Source organism: Juglans regia, chromosome 13 (assembly GCF_001411555.2).
Source record: "Juglans regia cultivar Chandler chromosome 13, Walnut 2.0, whole genome shotgun sequence".
In the NCBI taxonomy this organism is placed as follows: domain Eukaryota; kingdom Viridiplantae; phylum Streptophyta; class Magnoliopsida; order Fagales; family Juglandaceae; genus Juglans; species Juglans regia.
In genome coordinates, this window is record NC_049913.1 from 28,196,580 (window position 1) to 28,210,996 (window position 14,417).

General features: G+C 40.5%; 1 protein-coding gene across 1 annotated transcript in view; it reads right to left on the reverse strand.

The window, feature by feature from the left end:
* Nucleotides 1-14,417, reverse strand: part of LOC109003970 (mediator of RNA polymerase II transcription subunit 23) — a 95,922-nt gene that overhangs the window by 37,643 nt on the left and 43,862 nt on the right. Inside the window, exon 16 of the mRNA XM_018982315.2 lies at nucleotides 10,597-10,745. Within this exon, the coding sequence (XP_018837860.2) occupies nucleotides 10,597-10,745 (149 nt within the window). The remainder of the gene's footprint in view (nucleotides 1-10,596; nucleotides 10,746-14,417) is intronic.

The following is a 14,417-nucleotide window of genomic DNA, read 5'->3' on the forward strand; positions in this document are numbered from 1 at the left end:
GAATAAGAAGTTCCGATCCCCACCTCCACCATATTCCATCAATGCCATGAAGGAACCTCTTGAGTTGTGACGCCTCTGTGCAACATAGCCCCTATCTCCTTCCCTATGGGCAGAATAAAAGTCCTTCCTCACAGTCTTCAAGCAATCCTCCAACGCTTTGATGAACCCCCATGCCGTGCCTATCCCCAGTCTAATCTCTTTCACCACCTTCCATCCTTTCTCAATCAAATAAACAAACCTCCCATCTCATTACGAAAACTTTAGATTCAATGAGATCTGCTTCATAAAATTACAACTCACCAAACACTAACTACCACTGTTATACACCAGAAAATCAAACAGAAGAAAGCTTCCATTAGTGGTTTTGTACGAAATAAAGTTAGAGCCCCTTCTATACAATTTATAACAACGTGGGAAAGTTAATTGCTTGTATTGAATCATTAAATTAACAATACTAATTTAGTAGTATTAAGCTAAGTGTGTAGTTTATGTTAAAACTACTAACAATTGTTCTATATCTATGATTGCCACCTTTTTTTCTCGATATCTGTACATTGTTACATACTATATTAGAATTCAGATAATAGATTGCAAATATATATTATTTACGATACATGACTCCTACCATTAGTTGTGTCAAGTTTCGCTAACATATGAATATGTACAGTAGCCACTATAATGTGTAGTAAAAAATACATAATTGATTATTAATCTGTTAATATATTATTTAAATAATGATTGCATTGATTATTATTCATATTATTATTTTTAGTTCAATTATATAAATTCATACTATTATCTAACTTATTTTTATAGTGGACCTCATTTCAGTGCCCAATTACATGTTATTTTAGTAAATTAGCCATGTGTTGTAACTTATTGTGTCAGACCTCTGTCTTTACAGTCATAGTGTCTACTTATCAAGAAAACAATTTCATGTTAGTGTCTAAAGTATCTAATTATGTTATTATACAATAGTGTTATTATTATACTATATGTCTAATTACATATTATAATAGGAGAATGATATTGTAGTCAAAGAGTGTGCCGCAATCATTTTAAAAAAGTGAATAAATGCGGATCCACAGTGAAATTAATTTTTAATGGTAAACTATGTTTTTTGTAAAGTGACTGCATGGCGCTTACTAATGACTGTATGTAGCATTACTTTATAATAGTGTCTAACTTATTTCAACTTAATTATTATCAACCATTGGTGTGAAGAACAACGGCTCTCCACTCATATATGTATGACTTATGAAACTGTTACTATAGCCTATGCAGCACAAGAGAGAGGGAGGAATAAGTTGCAGTGTTTCAGTTGCAAGGAGTTTGGCCATATTGCCCGCAATTGCCCTAAGAAAGTTTGTAACTACTGCAAGAAAGAAGGTCATATCATCAAAGATTGTCAAGTGCGGCCTCATAATCGTCAATCCCAAGCTTTTCAGGCTTCTATTCAGTCCTCTTCTTCTGCAGCCCCCACCATAAACTCTGATTCATCTGTTCTCACACCAGCAATGGTACAACAGATGATTGTGTCTGCTTTTACGGCTTTAGTGATGTTGATTGGGCTGGTTGTGTGGATACTCATCACTTTGTTACAAGGTGGTGTATGTTCTTTGGCAATGCACTTATTTCTTGGACGAGTAGGAAACAAGACAGTTTCCAAGTCTTTTACCGAGTCGGAGTATCGTGCTATGTCTTCCGCTTGCTTTGAGATCACATGGCTTCGTGGGTTATTGGGTGAACTTGGATTTCCTCAGCTCCATTCCACTCCTCTCCATGCTGATAATATCAGTGCAATTCAGATCACTGCTAATCCTGTTTTTCATGAGCGTATGAAACACATCGAAGTTGATTGTCATTCCATCCGTGAAGCTTTTGACAAGCATGTGATTACTCTTCCTCACATTTCCACTACACTTCAAACAGCTAACATCTTCACTAAAACTCTTCCTCGACATCAACATCAGTTCTTGATGGACAAATTGATGCTTCTAGATCTCCCAGCTTCAATTTGAGGGGGATGTTATGGAGAGATGATTTAGAGTCAATTATTGTATTTTTTTTTTTATAAGTAGTCAATTATTGTATTTTTAGTAATACTTTCATTTCTAGATAAATACTTTCCTTCCTAGCTAGACTGTCTGGTAGGATGTAAATACATACCTTGTATAGCAGATTAGGCGCTGGAAATCTGGCAACAATTGTGTAACCTCTCTTATATATATTGAAAGCAAACCCTATGGAAAGGACATTTAGACCAATTTGACAATCTATATATTGATCATATATACTAGTATAGTTATATAACTAGAACTTATATAGATAAATTCAAATATACTAGTATGAACTAATTATTATAAAATAATATACTCGTACTATAATAAATAGACTAATAACAGTTTAGTATATTTAAACATGATAGTATTACTACCATACATAATATAATAACACGTAATTAGACACTAAAATAAGTTTAGTAAATAATTAAGTTAGAAATAAGTTAGACACTATTATAAAAGTAATGCTACATACAGTCGTGAAGTGCGTAAGCGCCATGCAGTCACTTTAAAAAAGAGTATAGTTTACCATTAAAAAATTAATTTCTTTTCATGTGGATCCCGCATTTATTCACTTTTTTTAAAATGATTGCACGGCACTTGCGCACTCACGACTGTAACTATCATTTCTCCTATTATAATATGTAATTAGACACTATAGTATAATAATAACATGTAATACTATTGTATAATAACATGTAATTAGATACTTTAGACACTAGCATAGAAATTGTTTTTCTTGATAAGTAGACACTAGTATAGAAATAAGTCTAGTATAATAAGTTACAACACATAATACTAATTTACTAAAATATAATAACATGTAATTAGACACTAGAAATAGGTCTACTATAAAAATAAGTTAGATATTAGTATAGAATTTATATAATTAGATTCAAAAATAATAATAGACTAATAATCAATGTGATAATTGTTAAATAATAATATTAATAGATTAATAATCAATTATATGTACACACTACACATTATAGTATTACTATCATACATATTACATATGTTAAGGTGAAACTTGACTAACTAATAGTGAGTCATGTATCATGTAATAATGTATATATTGTAAGACTATTAATCTATTATCTAGATTCTAATATAGTAGTATGTAACAAATGTAGATATCGAAAAATGATAGTGTAATCATAGATATAGAACAATTGTTAGTAGTTATAACTTATAAACTACACATAACTTAATACTACTAAATTAGTAATTGTTAATTTTAATGATTCAATACAAGCAATTAACTTTCCCACTTGTTTGTTATAAATTGCTATAGAAGGGGCTCTAACTTTATTTCTCTCCGTACTACCAAAACCACTAATGGAGAAAAATCCTAGTTTTTTCTTCTGGTGATTTTCTGGTGTATGTAGTGGTAGTTAGTGTTTGATTATAGTGAGTTATGGGTACTATGAAGCAGATTCTCATTGAATCTAAAGTTTTCGTGATAGTAAGGGATGGGAGGTTTGTTTATTTGATTGAGAAAGGATGGAAGGTGGTGAAAGAGATTAGACTGGGGATAGGCACGGCATGGTGGTTCATCAAAGCGTTGGAGGATTGCTTGAAGACTGTGAGGAAGGACTTTTATTCTGCCCATAGGGAAGGAGATAGGGGCTATGTTGCACAGAGGCGTCACAACTCAAGAGGTTCCTTCATGGCATTGATGGAATATGGTGGAGGTGGGTATCGGAACTTCTTATTCATACCAGAAGATAGGGAGGGAAGGGGGTGGAGGAAGATGGGGGAGACTATGAGGGAGGTTGCATGGACAGGTGGTCCTGTGTTTCAGCCACCACAACAACCACCATTTCGGTCATATCGGGACGCACTGCTATACAAGGACAGTACAAAGGGAGGCCATAGTTCTGACATCTTGACAAGCTCAGGAGGTGGAGCAGGTTTGCAAAGGAGGGCTGCCACTTATGAGGGGGTGCAGACTCGAGAGAAAGGTGATAGAGTGGCTGTCGGTTTGTTTGAGGAAAAAGAGTTGCGTGCACTACAGGAGATGAAATGTCAGATTGATTTGTTGCAACGGAATATCAATGGGTTGTTACAGTGTGCAGAGGAGAAAAGACGAATGGGCTTGGGACTGGTTGTGGGCTGTGGTCCAAGTAATGATAAGAGGAAAGTTGTTCCAGCAGAGGAGGAAGGTTGCATACGGGAAGAAGAATTGTGCTGGGATCAGTTTGGAAAGAAGACCGTCGTGGGCCATGAAGAAGACTGGAAGGGGAAGAAGATAGCTACTGGGCTGGGCCCAAGCAGAAGCCCACGTAAGGTCTGGAAGCCGAGAGGCCCGATTTCGGGCAGTGTATCGGGTGAACCAGTGGTACCCGATACGCTTGTTTCGGGCCCGAGTTATGAGTCGGGTCTGACACAGAAAGGGCCGACCACCTCCGGCGACTCAGGTGGTGGTCCGTCGGTGGTCTTACGGCCGCCAGAAGAGGAGGAGGGGGAAATCGACGCAGAGGATCTACGTATTGTGGAAGTGGAAAGTTCGGGGGGTGCTCAGGGAGGGCTGTCGCTGAGTGGGTTGTCTCAGACTATTCCGGCGAGCCTTCTGGACCTGTCACACTTGGGTCAAGTACAACTAAGGTGGTGGGAGTCAGAGATGGTTCACGGTGAGCCTCTGGAGGGAGCCCGAGGAGATCCTTTTGCTGCCCTGGAGTGCGGGGGGGCAGTTTCGATCCACGGTGAGACTATGGTGTGTGGGGGTAAGTCAGATAAGGGGAAGTTAGAAGAAGGGCAGCAGTTGATGCTTTATGATCATTGTGTAAACTCTAAAGAGGGGGAGGAGTCAGTAGGAGAGGATCCTACCCCTATAAGTATGATCCCTCCTAGTGTGTCTTCTGATTGGGTGTTGAAAAAGGTAGAAGAATTGAAAAGTTGTATGGGAATCTCGTGTGAAGGCTATGAAGAGCAGTTCAAGGCATTGATTATAGCCATGGAGGCAGGACATCAAGGTGCAGGGTCAAAAAGGGAGAGGGAGTTGAAGAGGTTGACATGGTCCATTAATTACGATGGAAAGGAGGGAAGTGCAAGTCGTAGTAGAAACAAGGGGAGGGCTGGAACAGTTGATAAATGAAGCCAAAAATTCTGAGTTGGAATGTTAGGGGACTGAATGAAATTAATAAACGCCTTCGAATAAGAGCATTATTAAGGCATTGGAAGTTGGACATCATTTGCTTGCAGGAAACAAAGTTGAAGCTTATTAATAGAAGAATTATTCGGAGTATTTGGAGTTGTCAATTTGTAGATTGGGCATACTTACCTTCGAAAGGGGCCTCGGGTGGAGTGTTGGTGATGTGGGATAAGAGGGTGGTGGAGAGTATTGATGAGTTTGTGGGAGAATATTCGGTGGGGTGCTTGTATAAAAATATTGAGGATGGCTTCGTATGGGCGTTTGCCGGGGTATATGGCCCTAACTTAGACAGTGAGAGGAGGTTGCTTTGGGATGAGCTAGCTGGCTTAAGCTCTTGGTGGGAGGCTCCTTGGTGTATTGGAGGGGATTTTAATGTGACAAGATTTACCAGTGAAAGATCAAGGGGGGAAGACAAAATCAAGCTATGGTGGATTTCTCGGATTTCATTTTTGAGTTAGATTTGATGGATATACCTCTAATGGGAGGTGATTATACTTGGTCTAATTATCAAGCTTGGTCAAGACTAGACAGATTCCTCATTTCTCCCTCGTGGGAGCTACAATATCCAGACTTAAGCCAGAAAAGGCTCTCAAGGATATGTTCAGATCATTTCCCTGTTTTGTTAGATTGTGGTGGCATTCAAGGGGGTAGAAGGCCGTTCAAGTTTGAGAATATGTGGTTAAAAACGGAGGGGTTTGTGGACTTGATTAGACAATGGTGGAATTCATACGACTTTGAGGGTAATCCGAGCAATGTATTGGCTGGAAAGTTGAAAGCTTTGAAGAAGGATTTGAAGAAATGGAATGAACAGGTCTTTGGGGATGTAACTATACAGAAGAAGAGCTTATTTCAAGAATTACAAAGCTTGGAGGGTGTAGAAGATGTGAACAACCGAAAAGATCAAGTAGTTTCTGAACTTGAACATCTGACTCTAATGGAGGAGATCTCGTGGAGGCAAAAGTCAAGGGCATTGTGGCTTCGGGAGGGGGATAAATGCACAAAGTTTTTTCACCGAGTTGCTAATGCACATAGGAGGTTCAATTCCATTGAGTCCTTGAATACAGATGTTGGTACATCCTCAGATCAGGTTGTGATAAAGGAGTATGTGGCTGCCCATTTCGAACATTTATTGTCGGAATCTCAGACCTGGAGGCCTACTATAGATGGTCTAGCCTTTGAGGCCATTGATCAAAATAGTTCGGCCTGGTTGGAAAGACCTTTTGAAGAGGAAGAGGTACAACAAGTAATCAGGAAAATGAGTAAAGATAAAGCTCCAGGTCCGGATGGTTTCAATATGGCTTTTTTCCAATCTTGTTGGGAAGTGGTGAGGGAGGATGTAATGTTGGTTTTTCAGGAATTCTTCACTTATGGCAAATTTGAGAAAAGCTTAAATGCTACTTTTATTGCTCTAGTTCCTAAAAAAGCTGGTGCAATAGAGGTACAAGATTATAGGCCGATTAGTCTTGTGGGTAGTGTCTATAAGATACTTTCAAAAGTCCTTGCTAATAGGATGAGTTCGGTCATGACGAAGATCATTTCTAAGTCACAAAATGCCTTTGTGAAAGGGAGACAAATTTTGGACCCGGTCCTTATAGCTAATGAATGTTTGGATAGCAGGATCAAGTCGGGAGTTCCAGGTATCATATGCAAATTAGATATGGAAAAGGCCTATGATCACGTTAATTGGGATTTTCTGATTTATATGTTGGGGAGATGTGGTTTTGGGGAAAGATGGACGAAATGGATAAGGTATTGTGTGTCAACGGCTCGCTTCTCAGTCTTGGTAAATGGGGACCCTGTGGGGTTCTTCAATAGTTCGCGAGGACTACGTCAAGGTGATCCATTGTCACCCCTCTTGTTTGTTCTAGTTATGGAGGCACTAAGTAGAATGGTGTCGGCTGCAGTAGAGGGAGGTTTTTTCTCTGGCTTCTCAGTAGGAGATATCCACGGGTCTACCATTATTTCTCACCTTTTATTTGCAGATGACACCTTGCTATTTTGTGAGGCAAATGTAGGGTATATTCAATCTTTGAAGGCCATCCTACTTTGTTTCGAAGCGGTATCCGGGTTGAAGATTAATCTTACTAAGACGGAGATGGTTGCGGTTGGTGATGTAAACAATATCAGAGGGTTGGCTGACATATTGGGTTGTGTGGTTTCTTCGTTGCCAATGAAGTACCTTGGACTTCCGTTAGGGGCTTCCTTCAAAGCTAAGACAATTTGGGAGGTGGTGCTGGAAAAATTTGAGCGGAGGCTGGCCGGGTGGAAAAGATTGTATTTATCTAAAGGGGGGCGTATCACACTTATCAAAAGTACTTTATCCAATCTCCCCACATACTTCCTATCTTTATTTCCTCTACCTGTAAGTATTGCAACTAGAATGGAGAAAATTCAAAGGGACTTTTTATGGAGTGGAATAGGAGATGAATTTAAATTCCACTTGGTGGGGTGGGAAAAGGTATGTTCTCCTTTGAGGGATGGTGGCTTGGGGGTTAGGAATGTGAGAGATTTTAATAAGGCTTTGTTAGGTAAATGGTTGTGGCGTTATAACAATGAGAGGGGAGCCTTATGGAAAGGGGTGATTGACATGAAGTATGGTAGTGAACGAGGGGGTTGGGTTTCTAAAGAAGGTAGGGGGTCTTATGGAGTGGGGCTATGGAAGTATATACGGAAAGGTTGGTGCTCCTTTGCTAGTCATACTCGGTTGTGTTTGGGGAATGGGAGTAGGATTAGCTTTTGGAAGGATGTGTGGGTGGGAGATACGGCCTTGAAGGAGGCTTATCCCATAATTTTCAGTATTGCAAGGGAGAAGGAAGCTATGGTGGCTGATTTGCGGGTAATTAATCAAGGTTCACAAGAGTGGAATATTAGCCTTACTCGGGATGCTAATGATTGGGAAGTGACTTGTTTGGTGGAGTTTCTGAACTTGCTGTACAGCACTCCTATTGCGGCCACAGCTGAGGATTTGTTGGAATGGAGACCTTCTAGGAAAGGGAAGTTTTCGGTACGCTCTTTCTATGATTCTATTACTATGCAACAAAGGCATAATTTTCCATGGAAGATCATATGGAGGAGTAAAGCACCAACCAAGGCAGCATTCTTTGTTTGGACAGCAGCTCTAGGAAAGATTATGACCATAGATAATCTTAGACGTCGTGGCCTTATCATCACGAACTGGTGCTGTTTGTGCAGAAATAGTGGTGAAACGACAGACCATCTACTCTTACATTGTGATTTTACTCGAGATATATGGAGTTATTTCTTCAGCAAAATGGGAATAGCTTGGGTAATGCCGGGTAGGGTGGTGGAACTGTTAGCAAGCTGGAGAGGGATCACTGGAACACCACAGATCAAGGCTGTGTGGAAGATGACTCCCATTTGTATGTTTTGGTGTATTTGGTGTGAAAGAAACGAGAGGCTTTTTGAGGATAATGAGCGCTCCATGGAAGAGTTTAGGAATTTTTTTTGGAAGACTTTATTTTTGTGGGCCATTGCTCTTTTGGATGGCCTCAGCTTCCATTATTTCCTTGTAACTATTTCTAGTTCTTAAATAGGTGTATTCACATGTATACTTCCAGTGTACCTGGGCTATGCCTACTTTCTTTATCAATGAAATAATTTATTACTTATCAAAAAAATACAAGCAATTAATTTAGTGTTTAAAAGACTAGAAAAATATGTTTCTTAAATAAAAAAATTATGGTTTAAACAAAAATTAAATTTAGGGTTTCAATTTATGGTTTAGGGAAAAAAACAGGGTTTAGAAAAAAAAAAGCCCAAAACCGCATAATCAGACAAGCCCAAAAAGCGCCCCAGCCCATTTAGACCGAAACAGTGTCGTTTAGGTGATATTAAACGGTGCCGTTTTCCCCCACCCAAACGGTGTCGTTTGTACCCCCATTTCTAACCCTAACACCCCCCCGATCACTCGAAACCCTTCATTTCACTCTCTCTTTCTCTCTCTCTCTCTCTAGTCTTCATTCCTGAAACCCTCCCGCCGTTGCCTGAAACCCTCTCTCCTTCACTCACCGGCCACCACTACCCTTGCCCCTGGCCTTTGGATCCTCCCCATCCACTTGCACTCTGCTGGCCCGTCATCTATCTCCTTTCTGATGTGTATGTAAATTGTTTAATTTGAATAATTTGATCTCTGCCTCTCTCTCTTGGGTCTTGTTGGTTTTGGGTGATTGAAGTGGATTCGAGTTTGTTTCTTGTTCAAAATATGGATGGTTTTAGACGATATATGCGTTGTGTCTAAAATGTATATGTATGTGTAAGTCTAACTCTACTTCGATAAATCGGAGTCGGAGTCGGAGTCGAATCGGAGCCTATGTAAGTCGGAGTTGAAGTTGGAGTTAGGAGTCAACGTCACATTTAGACGATACCAACTCCGATTGAGTCGGTGCTCACCCCTTTTTGCGGTCAATAAAATTAGCTAGTTCTTGGAAGCTCCTAGGATTCCACAGTGAGATACTTTCACTCCTATTATTTGCCATGTTAAATGAGCTCCAAATCTTGCACTACTTTTTATAAAGCTATGGGCAGTGGAATATTTACTGATACTAACCAGGCAGCCTCTCCATCAGATGGACGGTATACCACTAGTATTGCACCTTTTTATAAAATGACTGGACATCTCAGTTTGAAAATCAACTTGCATGCATGTTTACAAAGTTTCTAGACCGAAACTACTTAAGAGTTCATTTGTTCATTCACTATTTCCAGATTATAGAATTCCCCCAATAGGACAAATATGCTACTCTTAGGCCCCATTTGGATTGCAAGATAGTCTTGTCTAATCTCATCCCATCTTATCTCAACATCCAAACACTACAAACATAAACATTTTTCAATTTCAAATCTTCAATTTTTTCATCTAATCATTACAGAATCATTACAACTTTCCCAAACTTCCAAACAAAACACAAAAAACAATTCAAAATTTTCAAATCCCAAAATAAAAATAATATTAAAAAATAATATTTTAACAATATTTTAACTTTATAATATTTTTATTAAACTTTTTCTCTCTTTTTCCAGAACCCCGTAAAACATCTTAAACCATTTCACTACTACTCACAAACTATTTCACTATTCACAAATTTCTCATCTTATCTCAACATCCAAACAAGGCCTGTTCCAAGCCTCTATAAAAATAATGGTTATACCCTATCTAAGGGCTCATTCCTTTTATGTTCTGAATCAGCATGAGCAATGTTGGTCATTCCCTATCAATAAAGCAGGGATAACATTGAAAAGAATCCATCATAACGGTCAGTTTTGAGCGAAATAAATATAATTACCATAATTGAACATATAAATTGATTTTATTGATTCCATCTTATGTAAATTCCAACTAGTCAAGTTAACAGATGTCACCTGTCCTTCCATGAGAGATGATTCCCAAGAGCCTTCTGCAACTCAACTCGCTTGAACATCCCAGTGTAAAGCCAATGCTCTGGAGTTCCACGATTCATACAATATAGTTTCACTCTTTGTAGAAGCTCTTGCCTCTCAAGGAGATTAATCTGCAACAGAGATTTTACACCATGTCAAAACATTAAGACAAACACAACCGAAGCTGCTCAATATATGAGCCCCTGCATTAGTTTACAAAGAAAAGGATCTTTCATTCAACCCACAATGAAGGATTGTTCTAGTTAAAAACTTTCTATGAGAAGTCAAGTAACACAATGAAATCAAGTTTAAGGATCTTTCATTCAACCATCAATGAAGGGTTTGCTCAAGTTAAAAACTTTCTAGAAGTCAAGTAACACAATGAAAATCAAGCATATCTCTACAGCAACACTGAATGAAGATCAAGTTCAGTGAAAGTCAGTTGATTCTAGCATTAAGTGCTAGAAGCAAGTCTTACTTTTCTTTTCTCTCTCCTAACCACTTTTCTCTCCGTACGCATGCGAAAAAATTTGTTTGCTTGATGATGATACGTTAAGTTTTGTGATGGGGTTCAAAAGATAGATTGTGATAGAGTCAAAACTCTTCATACTTGTGCAAGAGCGTGCTTTGTTATGTATCACAGAGAGAGGGTGGAAAGGGGAGAGTATTATTGCTGGAACCAAAGATAGTGCAATGGCTTGGAGGTGCAGTGGAGGAATGCTTGAATGGGGAAAAGAATGATTTTTATTCGGCAACTAGGGAAGGATATTGCAGTTTTCTAGCACAGAAGTGCTCAAATAGTCGAGGGCGATATATGGTGGGGTCAGAGTATTGTGAGGGAGGAAGGAGTTTTCTGTTGGTACCTGAGGGTGAAGGAGGGAGGGGATGGAGGAGATTGAGGGAGGGTGGATTATGCACTGGAAGGGAGAAACAGGGATGGGTTACATGGAGGCACTCGGTCATACAAGGATGCTCTGGTGCAGGTGGCACCGCTTCAGGTGCAAGGTGGAGACGTTAGTGTGAGGTTTACGGATAGAAAGCTGCATCGAGCCCCTCTGTTTGTACATAATGTGGGCTATGGCAGGGAATTTGACAACAAGGGTGAAGGAGATGTGTGGCGTGCTCTGATGGACACGCAGGGTCAATTGAGGTAGCTGCAGAAGAAAATAGATGAAGTGCTGAGGAATGTTGGGACTAAAAAGGAAAAAGAAGGGGGAGAGGTTAGGGGAAAGGGCCAGTTTTCGTTGAAAGGCCTTATGAGGCCCACGGGAAGAGGCTTAAGCTTCCTGAGGCCTATGGCTGGGTTGGGCCATCTGAGGTATTGAGGGCTTTGGAAGCAAGGGTTGGGCCTCAGCCCAAAACATATTATCGTAAGAAGGTCAGCCTGAGGGCTCCTTCCAGCGGCAGGAGCGCAGCTCATCCACCAGCCACCACACTGTCGGTGGAGGTGTAGCTGGCGGCGACACAAAATCTATCGGCAATGCCGGTGGGGGTGTCTGATGACGGCCAGCAGCGGCTGATCTTGCAGAAAAAGACCAGCGAACCTATATTGACTTCCCCGACACAATGGGGGGGTGGTGGTCTGAAGGTGCTGGTTGCGGCACAGAAGACGCCAGCGACGACACAGAAGATGCCAGCGACGATGGTGGTGGCCTCCGATGAAGGCCAACAGGTGTTGAAGGGGCAGAACATGATTGGCGAGCCCAAAACAACGTCCCCGACACCTGTGGAGGGGCAGAAACAGCATTTAAGATTAGTGGGTGAAAGCCCCACGTATGCGAACCCACCTACACAGTTTTCTGATGAATCTGAGATGGATGGGGCTCGGATGGCTTGTCACATCCCAATAGTGTGCAAGCCTCTTTTTCCCTTCTGGGAGTCTTGCCTAGGCACTAAGTGGACAGATTTCATTGGTGGAGGAGACCCAAGGTATGCCGATGGATTGCAGGGGAGGTGATCCAGTCCCTCTGAGCTACATGCTACCAGTTCATTATAATGTCTCAGATTGGGTATTTCAAAAGGTAAAAGAACTACAAAAATGTGTGGGGTTGGAGTGTGAAGGCTACGAGGATCAATTTATGGTTTTGCTTACAACCATTGAAGTGGGGCATCAAAGTTGTAGAAAAGATGGATAAAAAATTGCGTGAGCTAAAAAGATTGACTTGGTCTATGAATTCTGAGGGTAGCTCCAGCAAAGGCAGGTCAAAAGGGAAGGGGTAAACCTTCCCTCAATGAATACCCAAAATAGTATTGTGGAATGTTCGCGGACTTAATGAGGCTAATAAGCGCCTTCAAGTAAGAAACTTGTTTCGTGAGTGGAAAGCGGACATTGTTTGTTTACAAGAGACGAAGATGAAAATCATTGATGGGAAACTTGTGCAGAGTTTATGGAGTTGTGTTCACGTGGATTGGGTGTATATGGCCTCTATTGGGGCTTCAGGAGGTGTATTGCTGATGTGGGATAGACGTGTGGTGGAGAAAATAGAGGACTTTATAGGGTTATACTTGGTGGCATGCTCCTTCAAGAGTGTATCAGATAACTTTTTGTGAGCTTTTGCAGCTGTCTATGGTTCAAACTTGGATAACAATAGAAGATTATTGTGGGAAGAATTAGCTGGAGTATGTAGCTGGAAGGATCTCCCTTGGTGTATTGAGGGAGACTTTAATGTTATAAGATTTCCAAGCGAGTGTTCGGAGAATCGAAGAGTAAGGCAAGCAATGACTGAGTTCTCGAAGTGCATATTTGATTTGAACTTGGTGGATTTGACTCTAGCAGGGGGTTCAACCACGTGGTCTAACAATCAGACTTGGTCTTGTTTCGATCGTTTTTTAATATCACCAGAATGAGAAAGTCACTTTCCAGATGTATGGCAAAAACGAATGCCTCGTCTTTGCTCAGATCATTGGCCTATCATGCTAGATTGTGGTGGTATCCGAAGAAGGCAAAGGTATTTCAAATTTGAAAACATATGGTTGAAATCAGAATGCTTTGTAGAAAGGGTGAGACAATGGTGGTCCTCGTATCAGTTTCAGAGCACCCCTAGCTTCATCCTAGCGAGTAAATTGAAGGCGCTAAAAAAGGATCTAAAGCTTTGGAATATGCAGACTTTTGGAGATATAGGGGAGAGCAAGAAAAGCAAGGTGATGGAGAGGGCCTTTGAAGAGGTGGAGGTTTATGATGTAGTGAGAAAAATAGTTAAAGACAAGGCACCGGGGACTAATGGTTTCTCTATGGGTTTCTTTCAAACTTGTTGGGAAGTGATAAAAGAAGATCTTATGCAGGTGTTTCAGGAGCTATTCTTGGTGTGAAAATTTGAGAAAAGCTTTAACACCACTTTTCTTGCATTAATACCAAATAAGGGGGGAGGGGAGGGGGGGGGGGCATGGAGGTTAAGGAGGTTCGGCCCATAAGCTTAGTGAATGGTGTTTATAAAATAATTTCCAAAGTGTTGGTGAATCGTCTAAGTGAGGTGTTGGGGAAAATCATTACAAAACTCCAAAATGCTTTTGTAAAAGGGAGACAAATTCTTGATGCGGTTCTTATTGCCAATGATGCCTGGACAGTAGATTGAAGGCTGGCACAACAGGGATCATTTGCAAGCTAGACATGGAGAAGGCGTATGATCATGTTAACTGAGAGTTCCTTCTCTACCTTCTTGGGAGGTGTGACTTTGGGGAGAGGTAGCGGTCGTGGATCTGTTGGTGCATATCAACTACGAAATTCTCAGTGTTGATAAATGGCAGTCCAGCTGGTTTTTTAATTGCACACGAGGCCTAAGACAAGTAGATCCATTGTTGTTTGT